General features: G+C 42.9%; 1 protein-coding gene across 1 annotated transcript in view; it reads left to right on the top strand.

The window, feature by feature from the left end:
• The window catches only part of Rras2 (RAS related 2), a 69,551-nt gene extending 54,206 nt beyond the window's left edge, over nt 1–15,345 (top strand). The window contains exons 2-6 of the mRNA XM_021166965.1: nt 1,314–1,401; nt 2,720–2,822; nt 3,081–3,189; nt 11,500–11,618; nt 13,875–15,345. Coding sequence (XP_021022624.1) covers nt 1,314–1,401; nt 2,720–2,822; nt 3,081–3,189; nt 11,500–11,618; nt 13,875–13,962 — 507 coding nt within the window. The 3' untranslated portion in view covers nt 13,963–15,345. The remainder of the gene's footprint in view (nt 1–1,313; nt 1,402–2,719; nt 2,823–3,080; nt 3,190–11,499; nt 11,619–13,874) is intronic.
• Nucleotides 15,346–15,613: the final 268 nt, after the last annotated feature.

The following is a 15,613-nucleotide window of genomic DNA, read 5'->3' as shown; positions in this document are numbered from 1 at the left end:
CTCCCCCCTCATCTCACCTCAACTTGACTCGTCTTGTCTCGGCTCGTCTCTCCCTCTCTTTTACACTTTGCTTGATGAGTTGCTTTCTGAGCTTAGGTGGCCACACTGAGATGTGCTACTTAAGAATTGTGTCCCTAGAACTACACTGCCTGCTTCCAGGAACCCTTGCCTGAAGAGTGGCTAATTCCTTTGTCACAGGCTTCTCCGTGGAACAAGTTACTCCTTCAAGCCAGTGGGAAAGTAGCCCAAGGAACTCAGCCTTGGCAAAGCCAAGGGATCTTGAGAAGGAATGATGTCAGTGTCCCTTCCATGCCCTTCCTGAGAAGTGAGCTATGTTAGGAGCTTGCTTTCCCATTTACTTGTGTATCATTCATCTATCTAATCATCCATCCATCTTTATCTGTCTGTCTGTCTGTCTATCTATCTCAGGGACTCCCTCTGTAGCCCTGTATTATTTAGGCCAGCCTGGCCTTGAATTCATAGAGATTTACCTGCCTCTGCCTACCGAGTGCTGGGATTCAAGGTCTGAGCCACTATGCCTGACTTCTTTAATCTTAAGAGGAAATTGTGATTCCTTAATTATTCAGTCTTGAAGATGCCAGTTGGAAGGCTTTCATATAAAGAGAAATATAATTTAAGGAAAAGGTACCCAGAGATCTCAATGAAAGCACATGATTGCTGGTGGATGATGCATGCAGTCTTCAAGCACACTCCATCTTCCTGCCATCTCCATCCTTATCTGTTTTGGTTCTTACAACTGGTGCTTACCAAGTCTGAGTCTGTTTGAATTGTAGTTTCTAATTTTCCTAGATACTTAGTACTAAACAATTGGGGGAATGTAATACATCTTTTGCTATCTTTCTGAATACTCTAGAAGGGGAAAGTTAAGACATTTAGTAGCTTTTCTTTACTTGAACAGTGCACTGAGGAGACTGTTGTGGAACTGACAGAACTGAAAACTGATACACCGTGGGCTGGATCAGCAGCTCGGTGGTTAGGAGTGTGCACTCTGTGCCGGTCCGTGCAGAGGATCAGAATTCTGCTCCTAGCACCTGCAGCGGGTGGCTGAGAACTGCCTGGAACTCAAGCTCCAGGAGATCCGATGCCCTCTTCTGGTCTCTGTGCATACCCACACTTAATATGCACAGGTTTGCATGTACACATAATTAAAAATAAAATCTTTATGATAACCTAATACAACTAAAATATATTATTTCTTGAAAATGAGAATTCAATAAAACTGATAGTGTTAGGTAGGAAGGCACGTGATATGGAATTTTAAATGGGGCTTTTTTTTCTGTTTGTTTTACCAGTCCTATTTTGTGACAGACTATGATCCAACCATTGAAGACTCATACACAAAGCAATGTGTGATCGATGACCGAGCTGCCCGGCTGGACAGTAAGTAAACCCCTGATAGCTCGCTCACACCTTATTTCTAAAATGCTCTGGCTTTCAAGTGTTGCATTCGATGTTCCTCAGGTTAAGTAGTACAACTGAACTATTAGATAATCTTAATATAAGCCTTTTATTAACTCTGGGGTTCAAACATCAGGCCTTGCACATGCTTGGCAAGGTCTCTCCCTCCGAGCTAGCCCTGGCCACTTATTCACTGTCATCGGTCTGGTAGGTGTGTCTGGGTATTGGACAATTCAGATATTCTTCAGCAGATGGAAAGTTCTGGCGAAACTGACCTTGTTGCGGTAACTTCTTGAAGTGTGTTTATTGGGGCAGTTGGAAGAAACATCGGGTCTTAGCAATTCATGTCATTTGGCAAATGTTAAAGTAGGGGAAGTGGCCATAGCCACTTAATGGGGGAATTTATAGCTTAGAGACTTTAACAGTAACAGTCTCTCCCCACTAAAGAAAACCCTGTCATTTTAACTAGCAGGAAGATCAAGAAATACATTAGTGGCTGAGCTAATGTATTAGAGAGAAACACAGAGATGTATACACACAGAGACAGACAGACACACATACACACCAAGACAGAGAGGCACACACAGACAAAGAGACATAGACATATACAAACACACAGAGACATAGAGACAGACACATGTGCAAAGAGACAAACATACACAGGTAGACAGACGGACACAGACACACAGAGATAAGACATAGTTGTTTTTAAGTTTTATTTTTCTGTGCATGGATGTTCTGCATGTATGTATGTATGTATGTATGTATGTATGTATGTGTACCATATGCCAAGGAAACCAAGAGGGTTTCAGATCCCCCAGAACTGGAGTAATAAGCAGTTAAGACCTATGTAGGTGTTGGAACAGAACCTGGGTCCTCTGGAAGAGCAGCCAGTGCCCCTGATCACTGAGCCATCTCTCTCCAGCCCCAGTCCCAGTTTCTTGATTGAACTTACAGACATCTTTTCTGAGATCTGTACATGGAGAAGATAAATAACCAAGTGATTTTAGAGTTGATTTGGTTCCATCTGCTTGGATGTGTTTGATATTTTTAACCTTGTAATTGGTATGCTAATATATTCTAGCTACAAAATCAATCTGTGCGATGAAGATAAACTCTGAAACTGTCTGCCATTAGAAGATTATGTCTGCCTCTGGTGCTAGGAATGAAATATTAAGACAGGAATGCATTGCCTCTCACATCAAATAGGAGGCTCTGTTGAGGACCTGGTGGGGGCTGCCCTTGTGAGAGGTGATTTATAATGCACAACTACACCATTTGCTTTGTTGTTTTTCTTTAGTTTTGGATACAGCCGGACAAGAGGAGTTTGGAGCCATGAGAGAGCAATACATGAGGACAGGCGAGGGCTTCCTGTTGGTCTTCTCAGTCACGGATAGAGGCAGGTTGGTGCAGTTGATGTGTCGGGGACAATATGATCAAAAAGAAAAATCATCGTATGCACGTGTGAAATTGTCATATAGAAACCAACTATTGTATGGAATCAATATAATATTGCTAATAAAAACTCGAGTTAGCAGTGCTATTTTATGGAACTAAGATTTTCATTTTTTTAATAGTAGAAAAATGGCAATACAGTAATAAACAATATAAAACTCACTACCTTTAGTTTCTTAGCATAATGTATCTATTTTGTTTTTTAGTTTTGAAGAAATCTATAAGTTTCAAAGACAGATTCTCAGAGTAAAGGACCGTGATGAGTTTCCCATGATTTTAATTGGCAATAAAGCTGACCTGGACCATCAGAGACAGGTGAGGAGGAGGCAGTTCTGTGCTCGGGAAGCTGTGTAAAGAAACACTTGATGAAAGAGTGGAGGACCCGCGCCCAAGAAACTCGTGTGTGGCGCGCACGCACATGCGGTGCGGCACAGCACCAGCTCAAGCTCGCTGCTGAGTCTGGCACACTAGGTCGCACAGAATGGCATGTGTGAAGTGTGAAGAAAGTTTGGGGGGGAATTAGGTTTTCATTATTTTTACACAGAATCCCAGAAAGCTCTCTATATAAAGTCTGTGTGTGTCTGTATTAGTGCCAGGCTCCTGTGATTTCTTGGATAACAGCTAAAACCTATAAGTTAAGATAATTTTTTGCCCTCTTCCCCCCTTCCTTCCCCTCCCCTTCCCCATCTCTGTTTTTTGAAGAAAATTTAATTAGCTTTCTTCTTTAAGTCAAGAGAGAGAGAGAGAGAGAGAGAGAGAGCGAGCACGCATGCAAACCATTCATTTTATAACCATGATTTAATTTGTCAAACTCCTATGAAGAATTTTCATTTCATTATGTCTTCCTCTCCACTTCCCTTTCTATTGTTTTGAGGTATGGTCTTCCTGTGTGGCCCAGGCTAGTTTTGATTCTTTGTCTCAGCCTCCCAAGTGATGACATCACAGGCCTAAGCCACCATGCTTAGGTCACATTATATAATCTAAAGACTTACACATGCCTAATTTATTCACTGCTGACCCACAATTACCTTTAATTAAAGAATGGTTGCAGTGTGTGTGTGTGTGTGTGTGTGTGTGTGTGTGTGTAAGTAGAACTATTCCCCCTACCTGGAGTTTGTAGCCCAGGTTGATCTCAAAGGGAAATCCCCCGGCCTTAGCCTTCCGGGATTATGGGAATGCACCACCGTACCTGGTTTTGGATTTTTCTTCAGTTTAATTAATGACTGAATTTTCTTTGCTCTACATTGGCCAGCTTTAATGCTAGTGACAGTTAGTATTAGTTCCTTTGAAACGGTTTTGTTGTGTATTGTCTACTATCTCTTTTCAGAACGGAACCAGCTGGAAGTTAGTGCAACCCTTACTGCTGGGGAGCTCCTCTTGTGTTTTCTTAGAGTCTCTGTCCCACATCTAGAACCTAGCATTGACATTGTCTCTCTTGCTAGCGTTTTCTCTTGTTTTCATGTAATCTCATGTTAACAGATTCTTTTTGCTTTGCTATTGTTGTTGTTGTTTTCAGTGATTATGTTTGTACATAGAGAGTGTGTGCATGTGTGTGTATGTGTGCATTAGAGTCTGTGTGTTCAAGCCAGAGTGTGTGTGTGAAGGTCAGAGGACGACTTTGGGGTCAGTTCACTCCCTCCACTTTTACCTGGGGTCAGCTCAGGTTACCAGATTTACGTGGCAAGCGCCTTTACCTGCTGAGCCGTGTTACCAGCCGCTGTTAATAGTCTTAAGATTCTGTTGGCTAAGTATAGACATCAGGAAAATGAGTTGATATGTAGCTGTATTTGTCCAACAGATTTTAGGATTTTTATTATTTTTGACTATGTATGAGTGTGGCTGCATGTGGATGTGTGCACATGAGTGAAGGCATTGGGTCCTCAGGGGCTGGAGATGGGTGTGAGCCGCCTGATGTGGGTACTGGGAAGTAATTTCGTCCTATGAAGGAACAGCAAGTGCTCTGAGCCACTGATCCATCTTCCCAGCCCCTGTAAACTATTTTGCAAGCATACTGGATTTCAGACATGAGGGGATGATTAGCCTACACATGATGGTCAGTGGTGTTCAGCTTGTTGGCATTTCTATGTGCAGCTGTCATCTACAGATGCACTGGACTGTGTTGGTGGCTGATCTGAGAGGCCTGTAGCATGTAGACTACAGGCAGGACATACTTGGTCTCACGCTAAAACTCAGAAAGTGTCTTGATGCTATTAGTGGAGAATAAATGTTCCTGTTAGGCCTCTTTCTGATTTGAATTATTACAAAGTTGCATGGCTGAGAAAGAATCTCTATAGCCACCAGTGCAAAGTGTACAATTGGGTATTTGTTGTCTCCATGTCTTCGCATATGAACATAATTACATCTATTATCTGCTGCCCAGGGGGCCTCTCTGTTGCTCTTCTTTGTGTGTTCTAGGACTTGCTCTGCTGGGGGGTGAGAGGGTCACAAAGCCACATGCAGAGAAGGGCTCTGCTCCCCACCTCGTACTCACTTCTGCCCACCCCTCGCTGCTGCCTGCCCCACATTGTAGAAACAAGTTCTTTCTCAAATGTGGTGGAAATTCCACTGAAAGAATGGAAGAGAACCATGGGATGTGTGGATGTCTCTGGAGCAGGTGGGAGCAGTTGAGGGGAGACAGACCCCCTGGAAGCAACAGATCTCATTATTAGCCACGGATGTGGTCTTCATGTGTTTTTAAAATTGTTGTTGTTGTTATTATTATTATTATTGTGTGTAATGTGTGTTGGCTCACATGCTACAGCATCCTTGTGGCGATCAGGAGACAGCTTTTGGAAGCTGTTTCTCTCCTCTACCTTACATGGGTTCCAGGGATTGATCTGCAATCCTAAGGCTGGCACAGCAAGCACCTTTACCTGCTGAGCCATCTTGCTGGCCCTGTGTGAGTTATTTTAAAGTTATCTATATACTAAAGATTGCCAGTATGAAGCATGTGGTTTCCATCTGTCTGCAGGTATTCAACATATTGTAACACTTGCCTGTTTATATGTCACGGGATTATAAAAAGTACTTGTCAGTAAAAATGTGATGGACTCTCAGTGAAATAAAAACCAGGAGTATGAGAAACGACCTAGGTGATCAGTCACATTTCTGTCACCTAAAAGTGTGAGTCACTAGCTTGGAGTAAGCTTTTCTGAATTGATCTTTCCCCCAAAGTGTGTGCACAGACCTAAATTATGTATCTGCTGGCAAGCTCAGGTGTGCACTGTAGAGAACAAAGCAAGCAGCTGAAACTGACTTGGTGAGAGACCATGTGCCATAAAATAAGGAGAAGAGTGGTGGAGGAGGACAGTCAACTGAGACCTTTGGTCTCTACATGTACACACACACACACACACACACACACACACACACACTCCTACTTTAGACAGGAAATGGAGAATATTGTAGGAAGAGAGAGAATCTGTGACTACATGAAGTTTTTTCTTTTGGTAGGAAGGGATCTGCCATAACTGGTTTTCTCAGTATAGAAACCTTTCTTTCTTCACAAGTTGTCCTATGAAGCCTACTTTCTAACTTACTCTTACTTGATTGAAGAATCTGGTATGTCTTTCAACCTCATAGTCTTAGGGCAGGCATGTTATTTTGAAGGAAAACTAAAACATCATATAACTGTTGCTGTGCCAATACTGTGGGGCCTGTGCGCTCCTCTGTTGAGCTGCAGCAGGGCATGGACCACATGAAGTAGCCTTGGGCCTTACAGCAGTGAATGGTTGCAGGGTTTGGGGAATGGGGCTTTAAATCCCATGTATGTACTCAGAAAAAGATCACGTAAATGAAGACCAAAGCACAGCTCCTGTTATGAAGACCAGTCACGAAACCCAGGAGTTAGAGAAACACTGGACTCAGTAGAGAGACACTGAACAGATGTCCACTGTCTTCCAACAATATGAGGCTACAGAAACACTGTCTGCGTGAGGTAGAAGTGATGTGGGCTGTACACAGAGATCCAAGTCAAGCCTCCAGAAGTCCAAGCTAATGAGATGATAATTGCACCAGATGCTAATGACCGTAGAAGTATACTGGCCGCAGAGTTCCAAGTTTGGTGGAAACTGCACTGAACACATCCATGATGCTCAGCAAACCCTCAACACAAACAATAGTTAGACAATTATAAGACTGGTCATAATAAAACTCTTCATGATCTACATTAACAAAAAATCTGAGAAGTAGTTAAGGAAACACAAAACTGCATGCAGAGGGGCAGACTTCAGGGTGGTGCAGAGTTAATATTGGCTGTCAGTTTGACAGGAGGAGACAGGCCTCTGGGGATGTCACGAGGGACTACGTGGATTAGGGTAACCGTGGGCTGTGCCTGTGAGGGTTTATCTACATTAGGTTAGCCCCTGAGCATTTCTGAGAGGGATTAACTAACTGAGTTAACTGAAAGGTGATTGTGGGTGGCATCATTCCATGGGCTGGGGACCTGGATTTCCTAAAAATGAGAAAAATGAGCTGAACAGAGGCATTCATCAGTCTCTGCTTCCTGATTGTGGAGTCATGTGACCAGCTCCTGCCCCTATGACTTTCCTACCCTAATGGACTGTACTCTGAAGCAGTTTTGTGTTTCCTTAACTACTTCTCAGATTTTTTGTTAATGTAGATCATTAAGAGTTTTATTATGACCAGTCTTATAATTGTTTAACTATTGTTTGTGTTGAGCTAATTAAGATTCGTGTGTTAGGGGTTTTTATCCCAGCAGTGTCTGCAGTACCTGATACAGCAGTGTGTACAGTATCTCATACAGGTGACATCCATATTGTTTCTCACTGGAAATGATGTGAGCCAGAAGATGACATAACGTACACACTGACAGCAAAATCCTGGTGTCTAGAAACCAGTGCCGAGCAGATACTTGCTTTAAAAATGAAGTCAAGTAAAAGACGTAAGAAGTGTAAGCGTTCAGCACCAGTGGACCTGGATAATCAGGAATATGCAGAGAGGTCCTCAGCTGAGAGATAAAGACCCCAATGGGAGTCTGAGTCAACACAGAGGAACGAGGAACACAGGACCTGGCAGTTACGTGGGCAAATATAAATGACGTTATTTAAACCTCTTTCAAGTATAATGGAATGTTTGAAGCAAAAATAAAATAATGTGAAGTAAAAGCTAGTAACACCAGAGAAGAGCAGGAAGACAGAGCAGGCACTGTCTGGGCCTCAGGCTGTGTGCAAACCGGTTTGACTTCATCGAATATGTGCAGTTAAAAAGTAGACTATGAAGCCACTGAGGTAGCCTAGCAGACATGAAGTGAATCAGCCAATGGGGGAATGAAAAGGCAAGATAAAGTCATTCTTAACCTAAAAGGCAGGAGAGGGGTGTGCACAGGACAAAGAGTGGAAGAGAGCAGGTCTTCAGGCTCTCACTGGAAAGGCAAATGGTGTCAGACTGAATGAAGAAGCAAGGCCCTGCAGCTTAAAGACAGCGCCTAGTTAAGATAGAAGGATGGGCTAAGGTACCCCGTGCTGGCAACAGTGAAGATAAAGTGGCCAGAGAGATAGCTGTGAAGTCTATCTTAGAACCAGTGCATTACCAGGGTAAAGAAAGCTGTTTCACAGTCACAGAGACTAACTCACCAAGAGGACTTACTGGTCCTAGCCATTCATATGCCTCAAAACAGCTTCAAAAGTCCTGAAGTAAGACTTAAAGACTTTCCTAGAGAAGTAGAAAGAAAAAGTGATGTGTAGACAGCTTACTTACGTAGGACCACCGAGCAGCTTGTCCAACTGACCCCTGATGAACATTCTTTCCACCAACAGCACAGAGTCTGCATCAGGTCAAAGAATGGCTCGTGAAACAAGCCTCAACAAATCTGAAGGAAGCATCCCCTCAGATAACACATGCTGGTGACAGTGGCATTGTTACGGACATTAATAACATATGAGGACATCTCCAAACTCCCAAGCATATTTCTAACACTTAAAGGAAAAAAAATTAAAGGATTACAAAGAAGTTTAAATGAGGTTTCACTTAAACACAGAGTGTCAAGATTTGTGGGCTGCTATAAGAGATGCTGTGTCACTAGGTATATTAGACAAGAAAAACAACAGATTAGACCATAGTTAGGAGGGAAGAGAGGCAGAGAAACTGGGCCAGTGGTAGAATGTGTACTTGGTGTGGGCAAGGCCCATTGTCCACAAAGAAAAGAGGAGTATAAAAACTATAGGAATAAATAAAAACCCAAATGGCTTTTGTAAGGTACACCAAACTGGCAAGCCTCCAGCCATAAAGAGATCATGTCTGTGTGTGTGTGTGTCTGTCTGTCTGCATCTGTCTAGCTACCTACCTACCAACCAGACATGAACTTAACGAATGCCTGTGAAGCTCTAGGTTTGAGTCCCATTGAAAAAGAAGGAAGGGATGACAAGTCAGTATGTGTGTAAAGCATTAGGAAATGCTATAAAGAACTTGACACAACAAATTCAGTAAAGTAAATACAGTGGTCACCTTCCCGGAAAGGTGCAGGCCACCAAAGCTACTCAAGATGCAGTGGATTAGCCAGATAGAGGGTGTCTGTTAGTAGCCTTTGTCACACTTGCCTCAACAAAGAAAACATCAAGCCAGATGGACTCACTGGTGGCCTATCCTAAACTTTTAAGGAAGGAATAGTCCTGGTATCAAACTTTTCATGAATATTGAAGATGTGAGAACTCTTTCTTGCTTGTTGTATGAAGCCAGGATTACTCTGAAACCAAAATCAGACAGATAGGAAAAAAAAAAATCACAGTCCATTCTCTCTGCCGAGCATACATGTAAAAATTCTTAATGAAATGTTAGTAAATCAAATTTTAACAGTAGGCAATGTGCCCAGAAGAGTTTATTTCAGGAATGGAAACAAACCATCATAATTTATCATGTCAACACACCAAAACGAAAAATCACACCATTATCTCAATAGAGAGAGAGAAAAAACATTTGATAACATCTTACATTTGTTTTCAATAATTCTCTTTATAAGAAGGATGGTTGAAAATTTTGTTAATTAGATAAAGGACAGTTTTTAATAAAATCCTACAGCTGACAACTGAACCGTAGGAGGCAGAGTGAGTGCCTTGACCCCAGGAGCACGCTCTCACTGCCCGCCACTGCTTGTGTGGAGGGTGGGTGCTGCTGGCCAGCACAGAGGCCACAGAGCAGCCAGAGAGGAATGTGCAAAGCAGTGTGGGAAAGGCTCCTGAGTGTCCAGAAACTCAGATAACTTCAGGATGTGCCAGAGTTTGAGTTATATACCAGTTATGACTGCATTCTTACTGTGAACAGGCTTTAGTGGCTGAAGAGAGAACAGGAAGCTGTGATATTTGGGAGGGGAAGTGGGTCTCGAGTACTCTTCATGTCTGACTTTACAACTTTTCTCCAGCGTTGACTCTGAAGACAGCAGTGAGATGTGTGCACCAGGAAACCTCAACTTAAAGCTCTGGGGCTTATGCAAATATAAACAAATACTGCATAATAACTTTAGGGAAGTACAGCTTTTGGGATTATTTGTGTTTAAAATACAATGGGTTAGTGGTAATTAATGGCGTTTGCCTTGCCTTTTTATCCTTGCTTGCTTGCTTCTTTCCTTCCCCACTCTCTGTCTGTCTGTCTTCCATAGCCGTGGTTCTGTTTAGCACTCCTACTTGCCACCCCTCCCCACATCCTGATGCTTCCTGTGTACCAGGTACTGGCCAGGACAGCAAGGAGGTCCTGTGGCCTGAGAAGCCTATGGCCTGAGCTAGCCAAGCTGATTGCTCTTAAGGTCGTCTCCCACCAGTATCCCCCNCCCCCCCCCCCTTTTTTCGGCCATGGCTATTTTCTTACTCTGCTGACACTTAGCTAGAGACTCTATTTAGTTCTTAGATCACTGCCTCAGGCAGGCTCTCCCCGACCCCTTGATAGGCACAGTTTCAGCACTTTCTGTTTTCTTTTCCTTTACCATCACGTCTAATGTTTCTGGTGTCATCTGCAGACTAAACCTTGAGCATTAGAGGATGTCCTTTGATAGCAATAGGGGCTGGTTCCAGGACCCCCCATAGACACCAGAATCTTTAGATATATAAAAATCCCTTTTAAATGGAAGCAGGGAATTTGTATATAACCTTTGCTTATTCTCCTGTATATTTGGAAAAAAAAATCTGTATTTCTTATAATATCTAATGTGGCATAAATGCTATGTAAACACTCGTTCTGTATTGTTTAGGGATAATGGCCAGGTTAAAGATGAATATGCTCACTCTAGTTACCGTTCAGCCCAGGGGTTGGATTTATTTTATTTTGGGGACAGAGTCTCTGGTATTCTTAATTTGCTATGTAGCCAAGGATGGCTCTGGATTCCTGATGTTCCTTCCACTAACACATCTAGCTCAGCCCAAGTGTTTTTGACTTACAGTTGGCTGAGCCCGTGGACATTGCAGGCCAACTCTGTTGGTATTATAGGTGCAGTCTTCTGAGCTGTGCAGAGGTGGGCTTCATAGTGTGTGGCACTGTGGCATCTGTCTATTCCTTACAATAAGTCAGCCTGGACTCCGGGTGGCGCAGTAGCAACATATGTCTGTAGCCAGGCTTAGATGTGGTCCAATGGGGTTGCTAATACTGTGCCTTAAACACAACTGCTGCTGTCCGTTTCAGGTAACACAGGAAGAAGGGCAGCAGTTAGCAAGGCAGCTCAAGGTCACATATATGGAGGCATCGGCAAAGATCAGGATGAATGTAGATCAAGCTTTCCACGAACTTGTCCGGGTTATAAGGTAAGCAGAACATGTGCTACGTGTGTGTGTTTTAATAGATGACCGTGCAGCTTGTGTAGTGAGAAAGAGGGAATTGTAAGGAGGAGTGATTGAAGTAGGGGCTGGTCCACATTGTGGGTTACATTTCAGTTAAATACATGGTGTATTCTAGGCATTTCCAACCCATAAAAAATCTCATTTATCTGAAGTTGAAGAGGAAAGTACATGTAAGGAATTTGAAAATAGTAAATGCTTTGACGGTAGTGATGACAGCCACTAATCAAGTCCCTGTCAGATACTGAGTGACATTCTTTCCAAGTTAGTACGTTGGATTCTTACGACAACCCAGAAAGCTGGATGCTTTCTTTACTCTCCCTTTCAGGTGAGAAACGGTACAGACAACTGAAATAACTTGTTCAGTCTCTATGCCTGTTAAGCTGTGGGACTTGAACCCATCCAAATCTTAAATTCCTAGTTCCTACCAAATCCCTGCCAGGCTCAGAGCAAGCCAAGCAGCAGAGACTCCATCATGTCTCGGGTGTTTGCCCCACTAAGACACAGACGCAACACTCAGTCTATAAAGGTGTTTTGGCCGGTGGCCTAGGAGTTCTCCTCGTGTACAGTAAGCAGCTTGAGGTGGCAGGTAAGGTCTGCTGTGCATGTAGCACAGGATAAGCTGCTCATGACTAGACTGTGGTTTCCTGTGGCTCTGTTCCCCACTCTTCCCATCTCCTGGCTCTCCCTGCTAGTTAGATAGCCTTGATGGGCATATTGAGTGGGCCCTGGTTCATTGTGTGTCTCCTGAGAGGGGAAGAAAGAGGCTGTAAGGTTTAGTTTTTGATGAGTTTCAGCTCTGCAGGATGGAAGCATTCTTGATGTAGATGGACCGGCAGTGACGGTGGTTAAGTAGAGAGAATGGGCTGGGTACCATTGAACTGTAACTTAACAGTGTTGACCTGGGGGCGGGGGGCTTTGCTTCCCAGCCTTCCCCCACCCCATTTCCGTTTCAATGATTAACCTATGAGGCAGTTTCTTTGTGAAAATAATTATTACCTTAATTTCCCTTTGACTCTCAAGAATCCCAGATTCTCACCTGTCAATCAGCTAGGTGTGAAAACTTTATTTTTATTTATTTATTTTTTTTTTGGTTTTTCGAGACAGGGTTTTTCTGTGTAGCCCTGGCTGTCCTGGCACTCACTTTGTAGACCAGGCTGGCCTCGAACTCAGAAATCCGCCTGCCTCTGCCTCCCGAGTGCTGGGATTAAAGGCGTGCGCCACCACGCCCAGCTGAAAACTTTATTTTTAAACACCACGGAATCTTAAGCCCTCATGACAGTTGTGAAGGGGTAGGTTTTTATTATTCCCATGTAAAAACTAAAGAGTCAGAACCAACTAACTTGTCTAGTATTGATTTTTTGTTTGTTTGTTTGTTTAAGTGGCAGAGAAGAGGGGTAATTATGTGCATCTGTAAGAGGTAGTTTTCCATTGTCCCTGATGATGCATGCTTATTGCTAAGCAAATCTTTCAGTCCAGGAATTTCAACTTAGGAAGAGACTATAGAGGCATTGATTCAGGCTTGACCAGGAAAGCAATTTGCACATCTCTTCATTCTTGTGAGGGCCTCACACATGCTCGGCAGACCACCCACCCACCCTGAGCTTCCCCCTGCTCCTCTGAGGACTTGTAGTTTCTTTTCCTTCCGAGGATTTGCTCTCATCCCCTGGTGTAGCAGTTCTCAGCCAGTGGGGTGCAACCCCTCTAGGGGTCAAATGACCCTTTCACAGTGATCGTCTAAGACCATCAGAAAACACAGATGTTTATGTTTATGAGTCATAGCAGTAGCAAGATAACAGTTATGAAGTAATTGTATGTTTGGGGCCATCACGACACGAGGAGCTGTGTTAAATACGTGCTTCTCAACCTTCCTAATGCTGTGACCCTTTAATACAGTTCCTTATGTTATGGTGACCCCCAACCATAAAATTATTTTGTTGCTACTTTATAAGTGTAATTCTGCTACTGTTAGGAATTGTAATGTTAATATCTGATATACAGGATGTGTGATATGTGACAACCCCCATCCCCCCACAAAGATGTCATGACCCACCTGTTGAGAACCATTGTGTAAAGGGTTGCAGAACTAGCACGGTTAAGAACCACTGTTCTAGTGGAACACTGAGAAGTGAGTGCATTTCAGTGCAGCCTGTCCAGAAGGAACCTGCATCTGTATTGGGAGATTACTAGTGGTGATGCTATTCGGATTTCTCTGTCTTACAGGAAATTTCAAGAGCAAGAATGCCCTCCTTCACCAGAACCAACCAGGAAAGAAAAAGACAAGAAAGGCTGCCATTGTGTCATTTTCTAAGAGTCCGTTGAGGTTTAGCTAACAACTGCCAGGGAAGCCCTCATCTCTGCTACCGTTTACATCATCCGGTACCTTTGTAGCCTTAGATCGATGATCACCGTGTTAGCCTTACACCAAGAAGCTGGCAAATCCATTATGTGAAGCTAATGTAACGGTCTTACCCAGACTTGTGTAAAGGAAACACTAAGGCTGCTTCAGACATTATCTGATTCCTTTAAAACACATGTCTACACACACAGATGCAGTCTTCAAGGGCTTTTAATAGAGGTAAACCAAGTTTGGAGCCTGAGCTGTTTGCTAAGCTGAAGTCATAGGTTGGGAAGTAATTTTTAACTTCTGGAATCATGTTGCCTACTGTTACTCTAAATAGAAATATAGGGAAGGTTTTTTTTGTTTTTGTTTTTTTAAATGTGAATTTTTGCCTATCTTTAAAACTTTGGTTGTCAACTTTCATTAACCTTAAATACACTGAATGGAATCAACACAAGTGAGACATCTCAGACCTTTCCTGATGCTACGGCTTTTGTTTTTCCAGTGGCCAAAATACCAAAATGCCTGTTGTATTTATGGATTAAAAACTGCTGATTAAGCCTTTGTTATCATGCTTCCTTCAAGATGACAATATTCTCTGTGGCCAAATGTTTGGACTGGTTCTGCACTTGGGTGTTTTGGTGACCTTGGTATCTTTTCACAGCCGTGATAAGGGTAAGAGTGGATGGTTCCTGTCTGTCTTCCTTCTCAAGTATTCCTGGTTAAGGGATTAAAAAAGAAAACCCACACAAGCTAAAGCTGTTTTTGTTTGATGTAATATAAAATATGGAATTGATCTTTCCAAAGTCAGAGATGATTAATGTTTTTGCTATATACTTTTATACGTTATTTTCTTATCAAACTAGTTAACGAGTATTTTTATATGTTTGTAAGCGGGATGCTTCCACAGCATACCTTGTGTATATGTAAAGATGAGTATTTAAGTCTCACTGTTCACTGTTAACTGACAAAGAGACCATGGCTTTTGCTTGCTGGCTTGGTCCTTTTTACATCCACTGGTGGCCAATAATCAGAAAACCTTCCCAACAGAATGCAACAGGACGAGACTGTGAAGTCACGTTCAGTGTCCCCGCTAGATATTGACTGTTATATCAAGTATTACGTGTAAAACCTCTACTTGACTATTAGTGTAACTGTGGATGGCTTCTGACTTTGTTTTTTAACTCTGTGGATTGTGTTTAAGCAATTCAAAGTGCGCTCCTGATTTTGAGACTCAGTGGTATTGCACAGTGGTCACTTTATTGAATGTGTACAACAGCCCCACGAAGTTTATAAAGTGGACCCTTGTATAGCTTCAGGTGCTAGAATTAAAGTTGATCTGTTGTCACCAGACGACGCTTGATGGCTCCTTTTTTGTGCCAGGGCTTTGGTGAGGGATGTAGACCTGGCTGGAGTAGCCTGTGCCCTTTCTGCACCGTGTCTCAGGGAGTTCTGCAGGTGATCTTACTGTTCTGTTGCTTTCTTGAGGTCAGTGGGTTTTAACTTTTTTTCCTCAAGTGTTCTTAACAGAGAAGCCCCAGGTGTAGGGGAGAGAGGGAGGTGAATTTATTCACATAGACCCCCAGAGGATGAATCCTAAAATGTCTTTGGCAAAGAAGGC

Source organism: Mus caroli, chromosome 7 (genome assembly GCF_900094665.2).
Source record: "Mus caroli chromosome 7, CAROLI_EIJ_v1.1, whole genome shotgun sequence".
In the NCBI taxonomy this organism is placed as follows: Eukaryota; Metazoa; Chordata; class Mammalia; order Rodentia; family Muridae; genus Mus; species Mus caroli.
Note: the sequence above shows the minus strand (reverse complement) of the source record. Positions and strands in the feature narration are given on the sequence as shown.